General features: G+C 51.5%; 10 protein-coding genes across 10 annotated transcripts; 4 read left to right on the plus strand and 6 right to left on the minus strand.

Moving 5' to 3' along the window:
- Positions 1-35: 35 nt before the first annotated feature.
- Positions 36-1152, plus strand: BJY04DRAFT_22542 (GPI anchored serine-threonine rich family protein). Its single transcript, XM_073718207.1, has 2 exons — positions 36-478; positions 529-1152. The coding sequence occupies exons 1-2, from the start codon at positions 271-273 to the stop codon at positions 1011-1013; spliced, it is 693 nt and encodes a 230-aa protein (XP_073573468.1). The 5' UTR covers positions 36-270; the 3' UTR covers positions 1014-1152.
- A 797-nt stretch (positions 1153-1949) lies between these two features.
- BJY04DRAFT_22552 (uncharacterized protein) lies at positions 1950-3669 on the minus strand. Its single transcript, XM_073718219.1, has 3 exons — positions 3406-3669; positions 3088-3322; positions 1950-3018 (listed from the first exon to the last, which is right to left on the minus strand). Exons 1-3 carry the CDS (start codon positions 3564-3566, stop codon positions 2224-2226), a joined length of 1191 nt encoding a protein of 396 aa, XP_073573469.1. The 5' UTR covers positions 3567-3669; the 3' UTR covers positions 1950-2223.
- Positions 3670-4286: 617 nt separating this feature from the next.
- On the minus strand, positions 4287-5639 carry BJY04DRAFT_22533 (uncharacterized protein). The gene is made up of 2 exons (XM_073718193.1): positions 5196-5639; positions 4287-5123 (listed from the first exon to the last, which is right to left on the minus strand). The coding sequence occupies exons 1-2, from the start codon at positions 5508-5510 to the stop codon at positions 4572-4574; spliced, it is 867 nt and encodes a 288-aa protein (XP_073573470.1). The 5' UTR covers positions 5511-5639; the 3' UTR covers positions 4287-4571.
- A 482-nt stretch (positions 5640-6121) lies between these two features.
- nop12 (rRNA-processing protein NOP12) lies at positions 6122-7928 on the minus strand. The gene is made up of 2 exons (XM_073710558.1): positions 7722-7928; positions 6122-7662 (listed from the first exon to the last, which is right to left on the minus strand). The coding sequence occupies exons 1-2, from the start codon at positions 7842-7844 to the stop codon at positions 6202-6204; spliced, it is 1584 nt and encodes a 527-aa protein (XP_073573471.1). The 5' UTR covers positions 7845-7928; the 3' UTR covers positions 6122-6201.
- A 1282-nt stretch (positions 7929-9210) lies between these two features.
- Positions 9211-11455, plus strand: BJY04DRAFT_216009 (uncharacterized protein; the record flags this gene model as incomplete). Its single annotated transcript, XM_073715614.1, has 4 exons — positions 9211-10084; positions 10136-10208; positions 10273-10759; positions 10820-11455. The coding sequence occupies 4 exons, from the start codon at positions 9211-9213 to the stop codon at positions 11453-11455; spliced, it is 2070 nt and encodes a 689-aa protein (XP_073573472.1).
- A 684-nt stretch (positions 11456-12139) lies between these two features.
- On the minus strand, positions 12140-14468 carry BJY04DRAFT_226381 (putative dynein intermediate chain). The gene is made up of 3 exons (XM_073718403.1): positions 14305-14468; positions 13450-14244; positions 12140-13398 (listed from the first exon to the last, which is right to left on the minus strand). Exons 1-3 carry the CDS (start codon positions 14437-14439, stop codon positions 12274-12276), a joined length of 2055 nt encoding a protein of 684 aa, XP_073573473.1. The 5' UTR covers positions 14440-14468; the 3' UTR covers positions 12140-12273.
- Positions 14469-14727: 259 nt separating this feature from the next.
- BJY04DRAFT_216011 (ATP synthase subunit e) lies at positions 14728-15193 on the plus strand (the record flags this gene model as incomplete). Its single annotated transcript, XM_073715615.1, has 3 exons — positions 14728-14751; positions 14832-15015; positions 15123-15193. 3 exons carry the CDS (start codon positions 14728-14730, stop codon positions 15191-15193), a joined length of 279 nt encoding a protein of 92 aa, XP_073573474.1.
- Positions 15194-15396: 203 nt separating this feature from the next.
- Positions 15397-16545, minus strand: BJY04DRAFT_22647 (CSN8/PSMD8/EIF3K family protein). The gene is made up of 3 exons (XM_073718420.1): positions 16262-16545; positions 16021-16199; positions 15397-15965 (listed from the first exon to the last, which is right to left on the minus strand). The coding sequence occupies exons 1-3, from the start codon at positions 16456-16458 to the stop codon at positions 15694-15696; spliced, it is 648 nt and encodes a 215-aa protein (XP_073573475.1). The 5' UTR covers positions 16459-16545; the 3' UTR covers positions 15397-15693.
- Positions 16546-16773: 228 nt separating this feature from the next.
- BJY04DRAFT_216013 (dolichyl-diphosphooligosaccharide--protein glycosyltransferase subunit STT3) lies at positions 16774-19355 on the plus strand (the record flags this gene model as incomplete). Its single annotated transcript, XM_073715616.1, has 6 exons — positions 16774-16903; positions 16971-16994; positions 17083-17163; positions 17264-17857; positions 17908-19033; positions 19085-19355. 6 exons carry the CDS (start codon positions 16774-16776, stop codon positions 19353-19355), a joined length of 2226 nt encoding a protein of 741 aa, XP_073573476.1.
- A 515-nt stretch (positions 19356-19870) lies between these two features.
- BJY04DRAFT_216014 (uncharacterized protein) lies at positions 19871-20311 on the minus strand (the record flags this gene model as incomplete). The annotated part of the gene is made up of 3 exons (XM_073715617.1): positions 19871-19968; positions 20064-20188; positions 20298-20311. The coding sequence occupies 3 exons, from the start codon at positions 20309-20311 to the stop codon at positions 19871-19873; spliced, it is 237 nt and encodes a 78-aa protein (XP_073573477.1).
- Between the last annotated feature and the right edge of the window lie 74 nt (positions 20312-20385).

The following is a 20385-nucleotide window of genomic DNA, read 5'->3' on the forward strand; positions in this document are numbered from 1 at the left end:
ATTCTTTCCTCTGATCGCCATTTCCTGCTCGGTTTTCAGAGCCTGTCCTTCCTTTTGGTTGCCCTTGGAACTCAAATACACTCCTTACTTTTCGATTCTTCATTCACTCTCTCTCTGATCATTCTTCACCCGCACTACTTTTTAATCCCCGCATCGCTTTATACAATACGAACTACTCGCTCTACTTAGCTCCGCCGCATCTGAGACATTGTATAAACCCCCGGATTTTGTATAGAAACTATATCTATATTACTCGCCAAATCACTCACAATGCGCTCCGTCTTCTTCGTCGCTCTCAGCGCTATCGCTACTCTGGTCTCCGCGCGCGAGAACCCCTTCAACATCCCTGGCGGTGGATATGAATTCGCTGCTGGCGAGGCCACCACCCTGACTTGGGATCCCACCACCGAGGGCACCGTGACCATCAAGCTTCAGTGGGGTGATGTGCTGACCTCTTCCACGGGTAGCACTATCGTCTGTAAGTTCCCCCGTGCTCTTATTGCATACTACGTCGCTAACGGGAAGAAGCGAGCATCCCAAACTCGGGAAGCTACACCTGGAGTGTCCCTTCCAGCATTGTTGACCGTCCCGACTACACCATCGAGATCATCAGCGACTCCAGCTCTGAATCCAACAACTATCTGCCCCGCTTCACTGTCGAGGGTGCCGAGGAGGCCGCCACTACCACTACTTCGTCTCACAGCACGACCACCACCGAGACCACCACCACTGAGACTGAGACCGAGACCGAGACCAGCACCACCAGCACGAGGACCACTCTGACCACCACTACCACCGAGACTCCTACCCCCACCCCGACTTCGACCTCTACCTCTACCGAGACTCCCAGCAGCACCACGACTGAGGAGTCTTCGAGCACCAGCACCGAGACCCCCACCGAGACCCCAACTGAAGTTCCAACTGTGAACGATGACGGTGACAACGCTGGCATGGCCAAGCGCGTCTCTGGTGGTCTGTTGGCTTTCGCCCTTGGCGTTGCCATTCTCGTCTAAGATGATACCTGTTCCTTGAGCTCATCTTCTTCTCTTTGAGTGTGGAAAACTTGCATTTCCCTGTATTATTTGAGCAGTTTCATTTTACTTTCTCTTATATGCACTCGTGCATGTGCTGTACTGGTCTTGGTTCTAGTGGACTTGGAGAACGCTTGGATACGGTTATAGTCGCTCGCGAGTGTGACAGCTTGATCTGATTATCCGAGTACATTGCCTCTGTGTTTCGCTTAGGGGGATCGAGTTTGTTGCATCGGTAATTAGCTTTGTCCGGTATGGATTATGTATATATGTATTCACTGTAATGAATGTGCGACGTCACTTTAAAACGCTTTCTAAACCCGCGTCGGTTGGACGCCGTCACGTTGGGCTGCTGTGCGTCTAGGTAAGATCTAGGATCGGAAAAGGCACCGCTGCAGCACATACGTAACTCTGCAAGGGGACGGTTGCCCTGTGTGATGCTGCTGTCAAGAAAGTTACACCGCATGTGAGCGTACGTCTCAGATGCACGATGTACCTTTCTGCAACGGAGCTCAGCTGGCTTGACTCTCGAGGACTGGGTCTTGTTACCTCGTGAAAATAGTACATGGGTCGTGGCGTGGTTCTAGCAAATGGGTGTGAGGTCTTTGAAGAGGAATACTCGACAGACGACCTCAAACAAGTCATGTGTGGTTATGCTGGTAAGTGTCACGGAGAGCTCACAGGAAGCTCCTATGTTTCTGTATCAAACACCCGGAGTGAAGAAAAGCACTGACTCTGAACGAGGCATTGTGGGCTAGGAGGTAAGGTATAGCCATGTGCTGCTGAGACGAGAGATGTGAGCGGGTACCTAGCCTGCCTAGTAACTAGCTCGCCTAGCTCTGGATATTGGTCATACAGCTGGTTAGAGGGATGGTGGTTGGTTGTACAACGGCGAGCACAGCGTACGACCATCTGTAATGGAGCTAGATGGGAGAGGTTAACAGTTGCTATACGGAGGGCTTGAAATCTGAAGTCTCTACCACCATTCTGGTGGCGGGTGTATTGATATTGAGGTGCTGTTGAAGCTATTAGGATAGGACTAAGACTGGTCGAAGAGGGAAACGCCCAGGGGATATGTAGCGCCATCACCATCACGGGTGGCTTGTGCTAGAACTCAGAGGAAAAAGCGCTCATGCAAAGGACATTGAACACAGGACAAGCAAAATATGAGTGGGTATTTACTAATCATGATTCACGCCGTATCAGCCCACATGGGCGTGACCCTCTTCAAGAACTTCATGAATTTAAAGAACCCCACAGCATGCTCGACATTGCCATACGGATCAACAACACGTTCTGGGAAAGCAATACCCGCGCCGTGGAGACCCGGAACGACTCGGCCGCTGCGATCCGTGAAGCCACCGAAGGAGGAGTCCCACGTGAGATCATCAGATGCAAGTAGGGTTCTGTTGATGGAGAGCTCAGGAAGCGGGTCGCGGGTGTATCCAATAGCTTGAGTGAGGTGCGTGCATGAGGGGAGATGGCGCTGGTATTGTGCTGTTTCTTTTTCCTGCCCGCCGCCGCAGTCAATCTTTGTGATGAATTGGCCTGCTTCGGAGGTTGGGAGGGCTGAGTCTTCGAGCTGCTGGCGCGCAAAGTCCGCGGCTTGGCCTTTGAGACCTGTGTTGTCGCGGAGGATCCAGCCGTCTTTGTATTCGGCATACCGAAGTGGGTGGCGGGTGAACCATTTGATGCGGAGATTAGGGTGTGAGGTGCGGGCTAGGTCGAAGAGGTTGAGTAGGGCGAGAATGGCGCTGTGAGAGGCACCGATAACTGCGACGGTTGATGGAGAATCCCGAGGTAGAGTCGAGGCCAGCTCGCTTGGTTTCAGGACTACATCTAGGTCGAGTCGCTGGACACCGTTCTCATGCTCTGGGATTGGGACTTGTGTTGGAGACGACCCTGTACAGAGAATGAGTCGGGATGTCCTGAATTCCAATTCGCCGAGAGATTCGGCGTCTTGGATGCGCACTGTCCAGGAGCGTGTCTGGAGCTCGTTAGTAGTGTGGTAGATGACCCTCGCTGTAGAGGTTGCTGAGCTCGAGGCTAAACGTACGTAATCTAGGTTGGCAGCTGTGACATGACCGCGACAGGCATGCACTTGGTCCATCTTTACGATTCCGTCAGTCAGAGCTCGGACGACGTCTGCCGCATGGTGGAGATGGCATGTCTTCTCTTGATCGAGCTTGGCCATGGTGGTGAAAGCATTGGGAATACGTGTACTGCCTATAACAGACCGAAATTGCTGGACTGCGGTTGCATATGCTTGAAAGAGGGCAACTTTGGTATTGCTATTCGATATCCAGCTAGGTCAGCCAGGAGCCCCTATCTTACGGCTGATAGACATCGGCTGTTATATCAGGAAATTACCCACCTGGGAACCTCGCGATAACTGCGGTTTACACGGCCTGCTTGGAAATAAGGGTCGACCCAGACAATCTTGCCGAGTTGTTTCTCAAGAAGATTGCCCACGACAGCCAATCCAGCCGGACCAGCTCCGACAACCACAGCGGCGCATCTTTGCGGCGGACTCATTTCTGGCTTCGTTGAAAGAGCGAGACTTGACGGAGTGGTTGAGATAACGAAAGTTCCAAGGATATTTGACTCCAGAGGGCAAATAGAAACGAATTCTACGCAAGATTACGCAGAGAAAACCACAACTTCAAGAAGATTGTCGGGAAACTCAAGGAGAGCTGGAACGGGGAAAGGGCGGACATTTATGACAGCGAGCGCAGTCCAAAAATGAAACCAGTCGCCGACACAATGAATCACGGGGTATCAGACGAGCGGAGCACATTCCCAACATCTGGGCCGATAGGAGGGGTCGAAGTAGGCACAATGCACCGCACGGGACACAACGAGAGCGACCAAATGACGATGCCGCGCATTTTGGGCGGCCAGGATCGCTTCTCGGGCGAGAGTTCGGTCGGCGGCGGTCAAGTCAAGCCTGCTGCGGAGGCGCGGTGTTGAGGACCTCGTTGTTTCCAATGCGCAGTGACTCCTCAGCTCTAGTGTGTCAGACAAAGCACGATAAGAGCGTAAATCGCCGACATGTGGACTCGATGGCAGGATGAGGACTATCTCGTTTCGTTGCTGCTGCGCAAGCTGCCCCACGCTAGTCCGACTCTCAGTCCCCTCCTCGGCGCAGGAGACTTCTCCAAAGCCCGGCTTCCGTCGGAGTCATCTTGGGTAGGAGCTCAGGGTCGAGCGAGGGCGCTGAGGGGCGAAGGGTGGGAGATTGCCACCATTTCTGTCTGCGGCAATCAAGTTAGGCGGTTCAGGTCAATATTTGGCCACAAAAAGGACGTGAACAGAGTAAAAAAGAGAAGAAACTCCTGGTCAACAGACATGAGCGCGGCCTGTCCTTTTAATATGGGTCGCTGTGAGGCCCATGCTGGGTCTTGGCGAATTGCGTGCTTTCGCTGCCTCAGGCTCGCCATGATCTGGTCTGGGGTAAAGAACTGGAGACGGCGGAGATTTGGTCATGGAAACAAGTTCAAACAATTAAGATTAATGTACAATCGGCACCTGATACTAGGGTTATAGCGCCCAAAACACCCTCACTGAGAGCTCATCCACATAGTTTACCCATCCTGGAAACCGTGCTCGTGCCCACACCAAGATCGAGTCCCCAGGCTCCATCTCACGAACCTGCTTACCATTTAGGGTATCACGTCCTCGTCCTTCATACCGTTCAGTCTCCTCTGCCTCAGGTGAATCACTTGGCGTGTCATCAAGATGGTGCCAGACAACTGTATGTCGTTTTGCTCGCTGTAATCGAGCACGATTGCGTTGCAGTGCGTTGCTTCTTGGGAGTAGGAGAAAATCATTGGACCCGAAGTGCATTGGCGTCCTCTCGGTAGGGTTCAACTTGGCTGACACTGCCTCTCTCTGTGTATGTTCATGCGCCTTGTGGATGACCTCAGCGTCAAACCAGGTGAAGCTCCCGTCATAGTATGCTGGGCGCTCAGATTCAGACACTCGACGCTCACTGAGACCGCCCTGATCATGAGACACAATAGTGAAGACTATCTTACGACATGGGTGGATAGTCATGTGTGGAAGAGGCTTGGGAGAAGGTGTATCGAGAGTCTACAGTTCGTTAGCAAACACCGCATAGAGAACGCGCAATCGCCGAACCCTTATGTTAGCAAACATTCATACCTTTTGGTCGTAGCATAGAGGGCTGGTGCAGACCAAGGCTTCGTCCAGATCTTTCCGAATTCTCCTCCCCTCCTCTAGTTTGGCCACAGTCGAAGGCCAATATTCGGCAGCATCAACAATCATATCCACAACCTCGGTAGGCATTCCATCCTGCAGAACCTTGTACTCAAGGATACGTCGGACTCTCAGCACATCCCAGACACCAGGATAGAACTGTTCGTCTTCCTGCTGACTATTCGTCTGTTCCTGTTCTGGTGGCTGATTGTCCTGTGGCCGCCTAGGGAAAGGTCGGCCGACAGGAGGGCGTACAAACATGGTTTCTAGTGATTGCCCCAGTTTGGCTGATATTCGGTGTAAATCTGTAAGAAGAGGTGCTGTAGGGAGACGGGTACCAGCAAGATAGAGAGTGGATGTCTTCTTGAGCTGATGTACAAGTTGCCTTTGGCCAGGCACTCACTCTGATTGAAATGTGGCGAGCTGTATGTGACTCAACCGGAGGTATTTGGAAATGATAGGAATGACTTCAAGGTGTTCTGGTTGAGGTGAGAGCTTCGGCGGGGATGGAAGCAGGAATTTACAGCTGGTTGATGTATAACTGCTCCCCTTGTCCGTGTGCTAGATAGACTAAATAGTCCCGTCGTCTCACTCCGCATAGACTGACACGGCTCCACAGCCCCGCGTTTTCAATGAAGAGGTAGAGAGAACGGCGGTGGTATTCCAGTACAAAGAAATGCGATGGGGGCGTCAGATTCGAATAGTAGAGATCTAAGAGCGCATTGACGAGGCTAGATAGTTGTAAAGCAGATGTTTGTCCCTTTACATGGATGGACTGCTGTTTATCGACGTATTTATATGACGTCACTGGGTTGTACGGAGTACAATGCTGACATTTCTACAAGTGGGAGTAAATCTGAAGAAATTGATATGACCGCTCGTGAATGATCCATTGTGAGCTGATCTACCGTAATGAGCCCTATGTACAGCCGCTAACCCAGTTCCAGCCAATTTATTTTCCTATCTGTGACCTCTTGCCGCCAGCATCTCTATAGGCAGCCGCACGCTTCTTGCTACGACTATCACGCTTAGCCTTGGAGCCACGGCTTTTTGTCCGCACTCGGATGCGAGATGTTCCATCTGATGTAGCTCGATTGCCTTCAAAGACAAGAGAGCTTTGCGAGATGGACTTCCGGTCAGAAGCCTTCAGCCTAGCCGCACTTGATCTCCCGAGCAGCTTGCCGGCACGGCCATGCAATGTCCGATCGGCACCTGTAAGTGACTTTGACGGACCCTGACTGTCGTCTGACTTCTTGGCGACCTTCTTTGCTCTCACCACGCGAAGCTTTCGCGGTAACATCGGAGGGAAGTTCTTCTCGTTCAGCAAAAGAGCCTCCTCAACACTGTTGGGGTCGTAGAACTGAACGTAGGCAAATCCCTTTCCAACACGGGTGGACCGGTCACGGACTACTCGCACAGATTCGACGCTGCCTCGGCCGGGAGTGTCCTTTGATGCCTTAGTATGGGCATTGAATGTGCGCCAGAGTCCTTCCTCAACGTCGGCGGGGGCCCTCTTCTTCTTCCTCTTTTTCTCTCCATCCTCTGTATTGGTTTCATTATCAATAAAGTCGAGGTTACCCACGAAGACACAGCGTTTATGATCCACCTTAGCAGGATGCGCCACGCTATCAACGCGTAGGTGTCGTTCCAGAACAATTGTACCATTCAATGCCGCAGGTGCCTTCTTCGCGGCTTGCGTTGTGCTATAAACAACGTATGCGTTGGTGCTCGGTGTCGTATCATCGTGAATCTCCTGCTTCGCAAACGCAGCACGCTTGGGGATCTTGCCACCACTAGCAAACGCAGTCGACCGGAAGCGAATGGAGTCGATCTTGTGAGGTCCCGTTGACTCGGGTAGTGTGGAGAGGAACGACGAAAGGTGCTTCAAGAGATCTTTCTTCGCCGACTTTGAGGTGATTGCCTGTGTGGAAACATTGCTCAAGAAAACTGTGCGATTAGACTTGACCAGCTCGCCGTCGTCACCACCAGTGAGCGATTCATGTTTCGGGGGTTCCACAACCTCATCCTCTGACTCAACTTCCTCCTCAGATCCGGAAACCTCTTCGTTGGAGCCCTCGCTATCATCCTGTCCCTCCTGCGGGGGACTTGGAACTTCCGCTCGACGCTTCTTCTGCTCTTTTTGCTCCTCCTTTGCTAAACGTCGCATGTACGAGTCCTCTAGATCATCTGCCACGGCTCGCTTTCGTTTCCGGTTTGTGCCCTCAGAGACTGCTTGCACCGCATCGAGAGCACCGCTGGGCGACTCCTCTGCATCCCCCATAAGCTCGTCTTCGGCGGCAGGGTCATTGTCCTGCGCCGACGATTCCTCGTCTTTGTCCGCACGGCGACCAATAGCCCTAGTTCGCCCTGGAGCGCCTTGTCGGGGTACTTCCGGAACTTTGACTGGGCCCGCCTACCTCAAAGTTAGGACGATGAGAACGTATACATCAATAATAAAGGGGAAATACGCACACTTTTCTCAAACAATGAAGCCAATGAAGGGTCCACGGAAGCACCTCCGCCTAAGAATGGCAGCGAGGAGCCGGCGCCGGATTGCGCAGGCGCTTCCACCTGTGATTTGGATTTCTTGCCCATACTGCAATGGATTATATGACTTCCTATGAGAAATAGTCCGTGGACGACTATGGGTTTTGGGTGTAGGTTTCTCCTGGGGTTCGTTGAGCTGGAAAATTATCTTTTTCTTACGCTTTTTTCCCTACCGCTTTTGCTTCTCAGCGACCACATGATACACCGCCTTCGTCAGGACCCGCAAGCAACAGCAGCTGTTTAGTCGCCGACGCTATATCAGGCCACGGAAATAACACCTGATTGAGAAACAGACAGCAGATAGCTTATAACTAGAAAATCCATATTTCATTACAAGCTTTCATAATCCAGAAAACGCTGTCGTTTTGCGGCCTCCAAGGCGGTGAAGAGCCCCATAAGGCGCAGAAGAATTACCACGGGCAGAACGCAAACCGAGCCAATACACGGTCCTGTAATTTCGGTGCGGTCACTCGCGATTGAGCGAAAGAAGATCAGTTCGGCTCGTCCTCCTCCTCCATGCTCCCTCTTCTCCTCCAGTCTGCTCCCCCAGTGAACCACACCCTTTTGCTTGCAGTCTCGCCCCTCTCAACCTTGTTTTCCATTTAGAAATCCTCCTATCGCTCGCTCGCCGCGTTTGTTTACGGCATCCTCCTCGGCCTTGACGTCAAACCCTTCTCGATTTCCATGTCCGCCGTTCTCCCGCTGCGCTGCACCGTCGTTCTGCCCGCTTCTTGAGAGCCCCCATCCTCACCACCACATCACGTTTTCCCCGGATCATTCGAAATCACCGAGCCTTGTACTCACTAAGTACCTGGCATTCATATATATACAGTGGTGGAAGTCAAGCTGGTGGCTCCGTTCTTGTGCCCTTCTCTCCGCGACCGTCGTGGAGAGCGTCTTGCTCAATCGCGGCAAGCTGGGTGCACCACGGCCACTGCTAGCGCACCTGTGAATGGTATGTACTCTAGCTTTTACGGCTTTGGTTTCTTGTCACAAATACATCTGGCGTTATATCCGAGTGCCTATACTCTGCTTTCAAAGCCCCAGCTGTCCTGGTTGGGCTGGCGCAGGTCCCGTTGATGATGAACGAACGTTCTGGGGTGTGATCAAATCTCCGCACCGCCTTCCACTGGGATCTCCTCCACCCTCCACCTTCTCTTGATCCTCACAATGCGATTTTTTTGTGCTCTCTCTCAGGCCTCAGGCCCTGTCCAGCTAGCCCTCGTTGAGGTCATGACATATTTACTGACACTTTTGTTGCGATTGGCTTTAGATTAAGACTGCGCGTTACGATCTTCCTACCTCTTCTCCCCACAAGCACTTGGAGCAACCTTTGTGCTAAACGCCCACTCAATTCTTCTTATTTCCCGTCTATACCTTCTGACAACCCCATTGACGCAATAACATTCTCTCTATGGAGGTGGCAGACAGCAGAGAACCCACCACGGTCGGTGCGCCGACCGACTCCAATGATTCCGTCCTCAATGGCGATCAGGATCTGCTTCTCCAAGACTCGCTCCTAGACGATGGGCGGTCAAGCAGTTTGAGCGAGATTGATGACGTGCTGGAGAACATGCCCTCTGACTACGAGTCGCCAAAACCAGAGAAGATAGGTCCAGAAAATGACTCGGAGGCTGAGACTGAGCGCATCGACGACTCTCCGAACAACTACCGCCAGAGGACCAACATTGTGCTGAGCGCAGCTGGCTATGGTCCTAGCCCCAGTAAACTAGTACATTCAACCACGTACGATGACGTCGACGACGATGATAACCTTGTGGATGAGTCGCCGAGCAAGCCGCGGTCCAAGAATGGTCGCGCTTCAGACAATGTTGAAGAGGCCGAGGAACTCGATGACTCTGCCTTATCCGAAAGTACTGTGAAGAAAAGGAAACGCCTCGAATCTGGCGACGACCTGATTTCCGAGCTCGACGATGATGACTTTCCTCCACATAAGCGCCGTGGATCGGTCAAAAGCGACCTCAGCGATCCACCTCCCGATTTGGCCCTCACTCCAGAGCCCATAGAAGAAACTTTGGAAGTGAATCATGAAGAGACCCTGGTGGAAGATATCCCCGAATCTGATTTACCCTCAGTTCCCACTAAAGCCAAGAGAGCCAAAAAGGGTAAACGGAAAGGGCGCAAAACACGAGATGCCGACGAGGATATCGACAGTGGTGCTGTCGAGACAGGTGTGGAAGTTGAGGATGCGCCCATGGATGATGATTTAGTGGACCGTCCAGAAGATGCCGATGATGGGGAGGTTGCTGCAAAACTAGAAGAAGAATGTAAGTTAGCCGATCATACCTTTTGATAAAGTGTCACTAACCGTATCCTAGCAGCAGCCAAGAGGACATCAGCTATGGATTCTTTGACTATACTTGAGCGAGAGTTTGCAACTCTTCGTGATAAGTATGAACCCATTGTTGCCTTTTATTTTCTACCGCGCTTGTTACTAACGCACCTATCTTCCCAGAATTTTCGATGAGCGTTTATCCAAGATAAATCGCGAATTAGATATGCTCAAAGGTCCGAACCCGACGCATCCAGAACTGTTACGCCAGCTCGAATGCGTCAAAGGGTATCGCGATGATAAGATCAGCTACGAACAAACTTTGTTCCAGTATCGTCTACAGTCTTTGATGAACAAGAGCCTAGCAGAGCGCGCTCAGTCACACAGCACTTTCTTTCAGAAAGTTCGGGACGCTCGAGAGAGGCATTCAAGTGTTATCAGCAAGCAGTTCTACTCCATTCAGCATGACCGCTTCAAGACGGACGATGTGAGCGCACAACACTACATTCCGTTCCCAACGCGCCGTTCTCAGCAGATTGCGCATCAAACTGCGTACAACCAAGAGGTGTCCGTTTTGGCGGGAGTTTCTAAATATGTCGGATTTCCAGCTGCTCCGTCACTGGCTTCTGCGCGTCCAACAGAGCTTGATGAGGACCTGGAAAAGATGGGCGTGAGTATTTCCTAACAATGATCATTCTGAACAACCACGCTAACCGGGATTAACCTACAGATATCAATTGAAACGAGGGCTCCCGTACCCCAACCCCAGCCGACGGTACCTAGGGCTGCGCCCATGTCGAGCATATCATCCAATGCTTATCACGAGGAATATCTTGACCAAAATCCTTGGGCAAATGCCCAGCATCCATATCATCACCAGCAACACTTGCATAGACCGCAAAACCGCGTTTTAGAAACTTCGCGTGCCCCTGCCTTCGCTACCCCGGCGGGCCAGCTGCGCATGGTGGATGTTAATGCTCCGAATGGATCTGCATCGACAATCGCGGAGAATTCGTCCGCCAACAACACACCGTACGGCGCGGAGCAGGACCACGTGGCAGCCACCGCAGGGCCCTACCCCGATTATGATGCAGAAAGACGATCCGGGTTACGGTCTCTAAGTTCTTCTCCTCTCGACGTTCGAAAACCTCTCCCGACCACTTATACCTCCCTTGACCACCGACCCTCACAAGGAGCCCCACGAAATCCCGGCCACTCCTCTCCTCCAAACCGACTCGGTCTCTTCGGATCCACGGGTCCAAAACGAGACCCATCGCCATCACTGCCTTCAAAACCCGTCAATTCCCTCCATCAACCTGCAGGAATACTAGGGAGCACCGGTCCAAATCAAATGGCCGCCCGATAGACCAATGCTCTTTCTCTCCCATATCTTCCCAGCATTTGATCAGCATATACCTTCTTCGTTTCATTCTGTATAGCGCCGGGCCCATGGTGTTTGTGTAGAGTGTCACGGTGTTCTTTTTCCACTCTACTTCCTCTGTATGTATGTATGTATGTCTTGGGATGGATGACCGCAAACGAGTGGGCCAAATCAAGTTCAAGTCCAAGTCCAGTTCACGTTCAAGTTTTATACCATTGAGCATGTTATTATGGCGGCGTATGCTATTGAGTTTGTACTTTGTACGGATTGTCTCTTCATCTATGTCTGATCATCCTTCGTGATGTTCTTCTTCTATTTAGCTTTGGACGGCCTTCATATAACCGGCTCTGGCGTTTGTTTTGGTTAGGTTACATTTTTTGGATCTGACGGAATATTGAGGATGTCTCAGCTCCGTCGAATAAATGTCTGATGAACTAGAATTCGCGACATTTTGTTTATATCTCTCCGAATATAGAGTACTAGTTGCTCCGTACATATTCTTCTTAGAAGAGTTGGGTACATAAATTAGATCAATTATCTTTACAAGTGTTTGAACAACTATGTACGGCCTTACTGCACCTGTGTTACGCTAGAATTAAAGTATTTGATATTCAGCCAAGGACACTCGCAAACACATGCATTCGATTCAAATGGAAGCCATCCAAGGGTGCCCGTGGGGTATATGGTAAGTCAACTCAACAAGGGGCACCACGCCACGCCACGCCAGGAAAAAGAAAACTAGGTACAAGAAACAAGAGTAATGGATACCAAGAGAGAAAGATTAAGTTAGATTGGCAATTAATTCACTCGCTCGTTATCGCGCTTTCTAGTTTATTCACGAGGCGCTTCATGCCCGTCCACTCTTCGGCGTTGACATCGTCTGGTGTCCCGCTAAGACCCCGGCCGACTTCAAAGACCGTGACGACGCCGTCAAGACCACCCGTCGCGAGACGCCGGCCTTCGCGCTCCTCCCAGGCAACTTTGTTGAGGCTGCGGGAGAGGACGCCCGCGCGGCCCTTTGAGGGTGTTGTGCGGACGATAGGAACTTCGGTGTCTGTGTGGAGGTCCCAGACCTCGAGGTTACCTGCGCCGTCGACGAGGGAGAAAACGCCTGGGCGGTGCGGGGACCAGCGGGCGTCATAGACGACGTCTTCGCGGTTGAGGTCGAGGATGGGTGCGACGATTTGGGAATCTTCGATGCCGGTGGCCGTGGGGGCGGTGGCTGCTGGGGCGCGGATGCGCCAGAGTTTGACGCTCCAGTCGAGACTTGAGCTGAGCATGAGGTCGCCGAGGTCGACGGGGCCGCGGGCGGGGTGAAAGGCTGTGGACATGATGGGGGCGGAGTGGCCGCGGTAGGCGAGGCGGTGGTCGGTGCCTGCTTTGGCGCCGGCGCGGTCATAACGGTGGCAAGGGTAGATGCCACCTTCTTCGGTACCAACTATGAAGAAGGTTGGGTCGGATTGAGGGAAGGACATGGTTGTGGGTGCGAGGTCTTCTGTTTTGGAGGGTGGTGGGGTGGAGAGCTCGAGGTACTCCTGCGGTTGGGAGAGCATGTCCACGGTCCAGCCGCAGACAACGCCGTCTGTAGACGCAGTGAGGATGTTATGGGCGTTCTGTGTTCCAATAATTGAGATACTGTAGACTGGGTGGGTGTGCCCTGCTCCAGTCAGGGGCGTCTTCTGGATTGGTGCACCACCACCGGCACGCGACGAGCGAGTATCCCAAAGGAGCACCTGGCCCGAATATGAGCCGCCGACGATGAGATTAGGATGGAATGGAGAGAATTTGGCGGTCAATATGTCTGAAGTCGAGTGGAATACATACTCCGGACGGGAGTGCAGATGTTGGTTCCATATCTGGACAAGGCCATCGGGTTCGTGTGGTGCTGAGGGATTCTTTGTGTATGATGCGAGGACGAGCTCAGGGAACTAGTTGAAAAGTGAGCGTTGTGAACAATATAAAGAACCTGGAGGACATACCTTGGGGGAAAAGCAAATGTCACTGATCATACGCTTCTTGCTCCACCTTTCATCCCAGAACTGACAGATTTCCTTGATACCCCGTTTCTTCTTGCCATGCTCTTCGTCTTCCTCCAAATCTGCATCCATTCCGCCCAACTCGTAGTCGGCTAACACATCGTATTCCTCATCCAGAGCACGCTCAATAACTTTCGCGGATCGCTCAACAAAGTCTAGGAAGTCTTCAGAGGAGGTAACGGCTTTGAGTTCGTCATCATCCAGCTTTCGTAATGGGTATCGTAGAGCAGTGTCGGCCCCGGTCTCGTCCTGGGCATTTTCCTGGGTGGCCTGTAATTCCTCCTCGATTTCTTTGCGGAGCTTCTTGCGGATCTCATCATCGCGTTCCCGTTGTTTCTTGCTTAAGGGTCGGAGGTCTGATGTTTCTTCGCCATCTGAGTATAAGGAGGCTGTGTCTTGGTCACCCGGTAGATCATCTGTTTGTACGCCCTTGTTGTAGGTGACAACCTCCGGTTTGGCTTCAGGGGCGAGCGTAGGTTCAGGGATAGTAACGAAGGACTCAATTCCAACGGTTTGGACGGCAATCGATTGTGAATATGGTCGCGCAGGTGGGCTTAGAGCTTCTGTATTGTCTCCGCTGAGCTGGCTGGCGCTCAGCACCGAGTTTGGCCTGCTTCCCTTTCGTGAGAGCCCATCCGCACCGCTCACCGTAGCGGAGCCCGGACGGTCAACAAGGCGGGAGATCAGGTCATCAAGTTCAGCTCGACTGTCTGAGCGGCTGGGTACCGGTGAGACAACCTACAATGCAATTTCCGTGAGCCGAGCTATGGGAAACGGGACCAGCGCAACGGTGCATACCTCTGAGGAATCTCCAGCACTAGCCCGGGATTGCGAGAACTCCTTTTGCCGTAACTCTCTCTGACGTTTCAGTTCTGCGAGCTTAGCCTTTTTGGCGAGAATCTCAGCCTTCCTCTGGTTATTGACTGCCGACATGATGGTGTTCAGAGAAGCAGATTTCTTCTCGGGGGAATTATTTACTTTGTGGTTTGTATACCAGCTCTTAGTTCTTAGTTGATGCGTGGATGGGGTGAAAGATGACATAAGCGCAGCTCCGAACGGGGCCGGAAAAACTCGCGACAGGAACTTCGTCTTGTACCAGCATCCGAATCTCCTCTGCTGCCGGCTGTCATTATTGATCTCTTGTTAGGGTCCAGGCCTTTCTGCTTCTCCAATCACTTATATATCTGCAATTGTTGATCCAGAGGGCAGGATCTCTCGAAAATGGCTGCTGCACAGGGTGTCAATGTGAGCACTCGCGCGACCCTTCCGTTCTGATATCAAATCACCCCTTCCGTAACTAACAATGGCTTCTTCCGGTGACATAGGTTCTCCGTTATTCGGCTCTCGTAGCTGGTCTCGTTTACGGCTTCTACCACCAGTCCTCCATTACCGCCACCACTCGCCGTGCGGAGGCCGACCGCGAATATGCTCGCCAGGAGCGCCTGATCGAGCAGGCCAAGGCCGAATGGAAGAAGAAGACGCAACCCCAGGACGCCAAGTCATCAGGTGGTATGTTTGGAAACCACTATTCTCTCAACTTGCGGCAGCAATTGAGGGTGCTCCAGCACCTTATGCGCTCCCTTGTTTCGCCTAGCCAATTCACTGACTGTCCATAGTCATTACGGATCCCGAGAACCCCAACTTCGACCTAGAGAAGTTCCTGAAGCTGCAGGCTGGTGAGGCTTAAAAGAGTCGTGGATTTACATTTTGAAACGAAAACCGGAGAGACAAAATGAGGGGCGACCATCGTCGTTCGAATGCTACGCAACCTCCCATCGGGTCTTAGAGATGGTTCGGGTGAAACCCGATTATGTATTATTTGTTTGGTCTAATTTCCCAGAGTCGTGCCATTGCGAGCGAAAGGAATGAGTCTCTTTTCTTTTTCACAACTATAGAATTCCGATCCGCATTTTGTACATACCCTGGGTTTGCACGTGGACTCTATCGTTGGACCGAATGACCAAGAAGTTCAGTTTTTTGCATTGGCTTGTCGCTTGTAACTTCTTTTCGTCTTGCACGCTCCCACGGAGCTTATCATGGTTGGTATCGTTCTATCTTGCAAAGTATCATTACCCGTTATAAGCAGTCGCCAGGCGCCACGTGTGTTTCCAGAATCTCAAGTCCTCGTCGCCCATGTTTTGGGAAACCGGAGTTGTAGTCATTATTATTGATGCACCATTCACACTCTCAGCTTGCGTGGTTGTTGATCAACGCCATAACCCGACTCAGCTCCTTTTGTAAGCTACCATCCGTCGGAGGGGCTGCGACATTAGGTTTAGGGTATAATAACTGTTGCTCGCTATCCCACTTCCACCCAAGGGTTGTGAATCTCTGGATGATTGTTGGATCGCCTCGTTCAACGGTAGCTGGGTCGAGACCGAGATATGTTGCGGCGACGCCAGCGCGTATAGCCTCGTACGAGTTGCTTATCTCCTTCAATGTTTTTTCTTGAAAATGGCCTATAGTCTTGTTAGAGACCCTTATTAATATGTAGGGCTCAAAGGATCTCCTTACTTTCATAGCTTCGTACTATCGATTGTGAGTGCTCGGGCCAGGGCAACTCTCGAAGGATTTTATAGATCTCGGTATGCTTGCTCTGCCAGGCAGCGCGCAAAAGGAGTAAACAATTCTGTAAGGGGTCCGTTTGCAGTAGGTCCCGGGGTGTCCGTCGTGTTAAAGCACGGGCTTCGTAACTATTCCGCTCCAGTTAGCTCTTTATGGTTCAAGATAATCTGGAGACAGCACAGTAACTCACATCTGATCTGTGAGAAGGTGAGAAAAGAAGAAGTTTGTGTAGTAAGTAGTGAGAAGTTCTCTTTTAGCAGGATTCGTCGTTGAAATCAATAATGCCTGTTCTTCATAGTCCGACAATGTGGTATAGAGATCAGCGGGCGTTGGAGCGGCTGTGAGGACTGCGGAGAGTTGGTCGAGGGACAGCTCGGGAAGGTCCATGACGTGAAACTGGTAGCTTTTGCAATTCTGGGTGCGAAGAGAGAAATGTCTGAGAGCGATAGCTTGGGAGTACTGGAGTTTGTTGTGGTATAAATGACGATGCGGGGGCTTGAAGATTGGGGAAAGTTCCGACGGAGGTACCTGGTGCCAAGCCTTCCACAAGAGACCACCTTGCTAAGCTCTCCTACGGAGTAGTCGTCGTCAACCTTCAACTCTCCACCTTCTGGACAATCACCTCTCCAGGCAGGACAATTCACCTCCTGTCTCTGTTTTCATTCCAATTGGAACTCGGCTTTTCTTTTGTTCCTGGCCATCATGGCCGAGTCTCCCGTGGATGTCCTTCTTAAGGGCAGCTCCGGCAGAAGTGCCCGCGGCCTGTTGCGTATAATCATCCTGGTGACTATCGCGGCCGCCGCTGTTTCCAGTCGACTGTTCAGTGTTATCCGTACGTTTGCAGTTATATTCCATACCATTCCTGTTGGTCAATGTACTAATACTGGCCATCTATTCAGGTTTCGAGAGTATCATCCACGAATGTATGTATACAACTCGAAGGGATCCAATCGCGAACACCGGATGTAGCGACTTTTCGTTGGGATAGGATTCTAACTCCAAACTATCTAGTCGACCCGTGGTTTAACTTCCGAGCGACGAAGTATTTGGTTCAGAATGGTTTCTACGACTTTTGGGATTGGTTTGATGACCGTACGTTGCCCTTCCTGCCCGAGCCTGCAATCAGCCACTACACACCAATTGGCGCGCCGCGCGTTGATTATAGCATACTAAGGCTTCTGTTCACGCTTAGGTACATGGCATCCTCTTGGGCGGGTTACCGGAGGTACTCTGTACCCAGGTCTCATGGTCACCAGCGGCGTTATCTATCACATTCTTCGATACCTGACCATCCCCGTTGACATTCGCAATATCTGTGTCTTACTGGCACCCGGATTTTCTGGCTTGACGGCATTTGCCATGTATCTTCTCACCAACGAGATGTCTTCTTCTCCCTCTGCTGGTCTCCTTGCGGCCGCTTTCATGGGAATCACCCCCGGGTACATCTCCCGTTCGGTGGCTGGCAGTTACGACAACGAAGCCATTGCCATTTTCCTCCTTGTCTTTACTTTCTACCTCTGGATTAAGGCTGTCAAGAACGGTTCCATTATGTGGGGAGCTTTGGCCGCTCTGTTCTATGGATATATGGTGTCTGCCTGGGGTGGATACGTTTTTATCACCAACTTGATTCCCCTCCATGTCTTTGTTCTTCTTTGCATGGGGAGGTATAGCTCAAGGATCTACATCAGCTACACCACATGGTATGCGCTGGGAACCTTGGCCAGTATGCAGATTCCTTTCGTCGGCTTTCTACCGATCCGCAACAGTGACCACATGTCCGCTCTAGGTAAGTTTGAAGAACATTGCAACGTACCGCAGCAACTAACCCAACTTTAGGCGTCTTCGGTCTTCTTCAACTTGTAGCTTTTGCTGAATTTGTCCGCTCCTTCATTCCTGGCAAGCAGTTCCAGAGACTTCTCACTGCTTCGATCATCCTAACTGCCGGTCTCGCCTTTGCTGGACTTGTTGTTTTAACTATGTCGGGATATATTGCCCCTTGGAGCGGTCGTTTCTACTCTCTATGGGATACCGGCTACGCCAAAATCCATATTCCAATTATTGCCTCCGTTTCCGAGCATCAGCCCACCGCTTGGCCATCATTCTTCTTCGACCTCAACTTCCTCATCTGGCTCTTCCCTGCTGGTGTCTACATGTGCTTCCGTGATCTCAAGGATGAGCATGTATTCGTCATTATTTACGCGGTTCTTGCCAGCTACTTCGCCGGTGTCATGGTTCGTTTGATGCTGACATTGACCCCCATTGTGTGTGTTGCGGCTGCCTTGATTCTATCATACATACTCGATACCTACCTAAAGACCTCCGGCCCTGTAACCCGGGGAAGGGCGAATGCCGAACCTTCATCCGAGGGTCTCCGCTCTGCCAGGACTCCGGAAGTGGGAATCAGCTCTTATTTCTCCAAGGCTGTGACGACTTCCGCTACCCTTGTATACCTTCTCCTATTTGTTGCGCACTGCACTTGGGTAACGTCGAACGCATACTCATCGCCCTCTGTGGTCCTCGCCAGTCGAATGCCTGACGGAAGCCAATTCATTATTGACGATTACCGAGAGGCATACTACTGGCTCCGCCAGAACACCCCAGCCAATTCCAAGATAATGTCGTGGTGGGATTATGGTTACCAAATTGGTGGCATGGCAGACCGCCCAACACTTGTGGACAACAATACGTGGAATAACACACACATTGCTACTGTTGGAAAGGCAATGAGCTCCCGCGAGGAAGTCAGCTACCCAATCCTTCGCCAGCATGACGTCGATTACGTGCTGGTTGTCTTCGGCGGATTACTCGGCTATTCCGGTGACGACATCAACAAGTTCCTCTGGATGGTTCGTATCGCTGAAGGTATCTGGCCTGACGAGGTCAAGGAGCGAGACTTCTTCACTCCAAGGGGAGAGTACCGCGTTGATGACCAGGCTACTCCAACCATGCGCAACAGCTTGATGTAAGGAATCTCTCGTTCACTGCTTTCGCATATACTTACTCAATCAAACAGGTACAAGATGTCTTATCACAACTTCAACAAGCTCTTCCCTATGGGTCAGGCTACTGACCGCGTCCGTGGAGCCAAGCTCCCGGCGGAAAGCCCCCAGCTTAACACTCTGGAAGAGGCTTTCACCAGTGAAAACTGGATTATCCGTATTTATAAAGTCAAGGACCTCGACAACTTCGGCCGAGACCACAACAACGCCGTTGCATTTGACCGTGGAAACAAACGCAAGAAGGCGAGTAAGAAGAAGGGAGCTCGTGTTTTGAGGTCCGAGTAAGAGAGTGAGATTCCTCTTGTTTGAGCATTTCTTCAATCTATGTCTTTATATTGATTTCACGGGCGGTGGTATAGAAAGCTATAAAGTGGGTGCAAGCGCCCTACAAAATAAAGAGTATGTGTATAAAGATGTATCTAGTTTTGGCGCTTTGATGACCAGAAAATTCTTCGCCGTTGCCAAGCTGGTAGTATACATGACCCCAGTAAGTATTGAATGGAGATGGTTCCTCTGCGCCTGAAGGGCTTTCCCCATACTGCTCCCACACTACAATGGCGTGCAGTTCTCCTAGAGTACGCTTGGGTACCGGAATGAGCCCTAGCTTCAACCGGGTGGTACCCTCCGCCTCGAAAGTGTCTCTCTCAGATATGAACATATGTCGGATAGACATGACAGGATATAGATAATGAATCAACTCCGAACCCCATATACACCAAGCTAACAAATATCTCCCAATCCCAGCCTACAAGCGAACGGCTGGTCAAATGTCAGGTTTAGCCTCCCCGCACGATTTCTACTCATTGCTTCGCTTGTTGAGCTGTAGCCGCAGCAGGCGCATCAGGAACCTGGACATCGGAGAACTCGTCCTGGCCGACAGCGCGGATGGTATATGCGTCTATCAAGAAATTCCCAGAGATTAGCAAGCCAAGTCCCAATACTATCTGGGAGAGCCCGCGGGTTGAACGGGCATCCCGAATTCGGAGAACATACAAACACCGATTGTGAAGACACAAAGGCCTAGGCCGGTCACGGCATTCTTGATCAGATATGGCCGGCGGGCGCGCAGGAGGGCAGCGCCGGCACGGTAGTCTTTACCGTAGTATGTGGAGTTGAAGCTGGATCATATGGTCAGATTATCCTGTCGCCGAGTTGTGATTCTGATGAGTGCGGGGTGGGTAAGGAGCAGGAGATTGTAGGGTAGGTAGAGGGCTGCAAGGTACATACATTCCGACAGGCATTGTGTGTGTCAGGTAGAGCTGATGTGGTTAAATTAGGATGCGATATGAGTGAGTGTCGGGGAAGAAGATGGAGG

The sequence above is a fragment of the Aspergillus karnatakaensis genome (genome assembly GCF_047715665.1).
Source record: "Aspergillus karnatakaensis strain CBS 102800 unplaced genomic scaffold BJY04scaffold_13, whole genome shotgun sequence".
Classification (NCBI taxonomy): domain Eukaryota; kingdom Fungi; phylum Ascomycota; class Eurotiomycetes; order Eurotiales; family Aspergillaceae; genus Aspergillus; species Aspergillus karnatakaensis.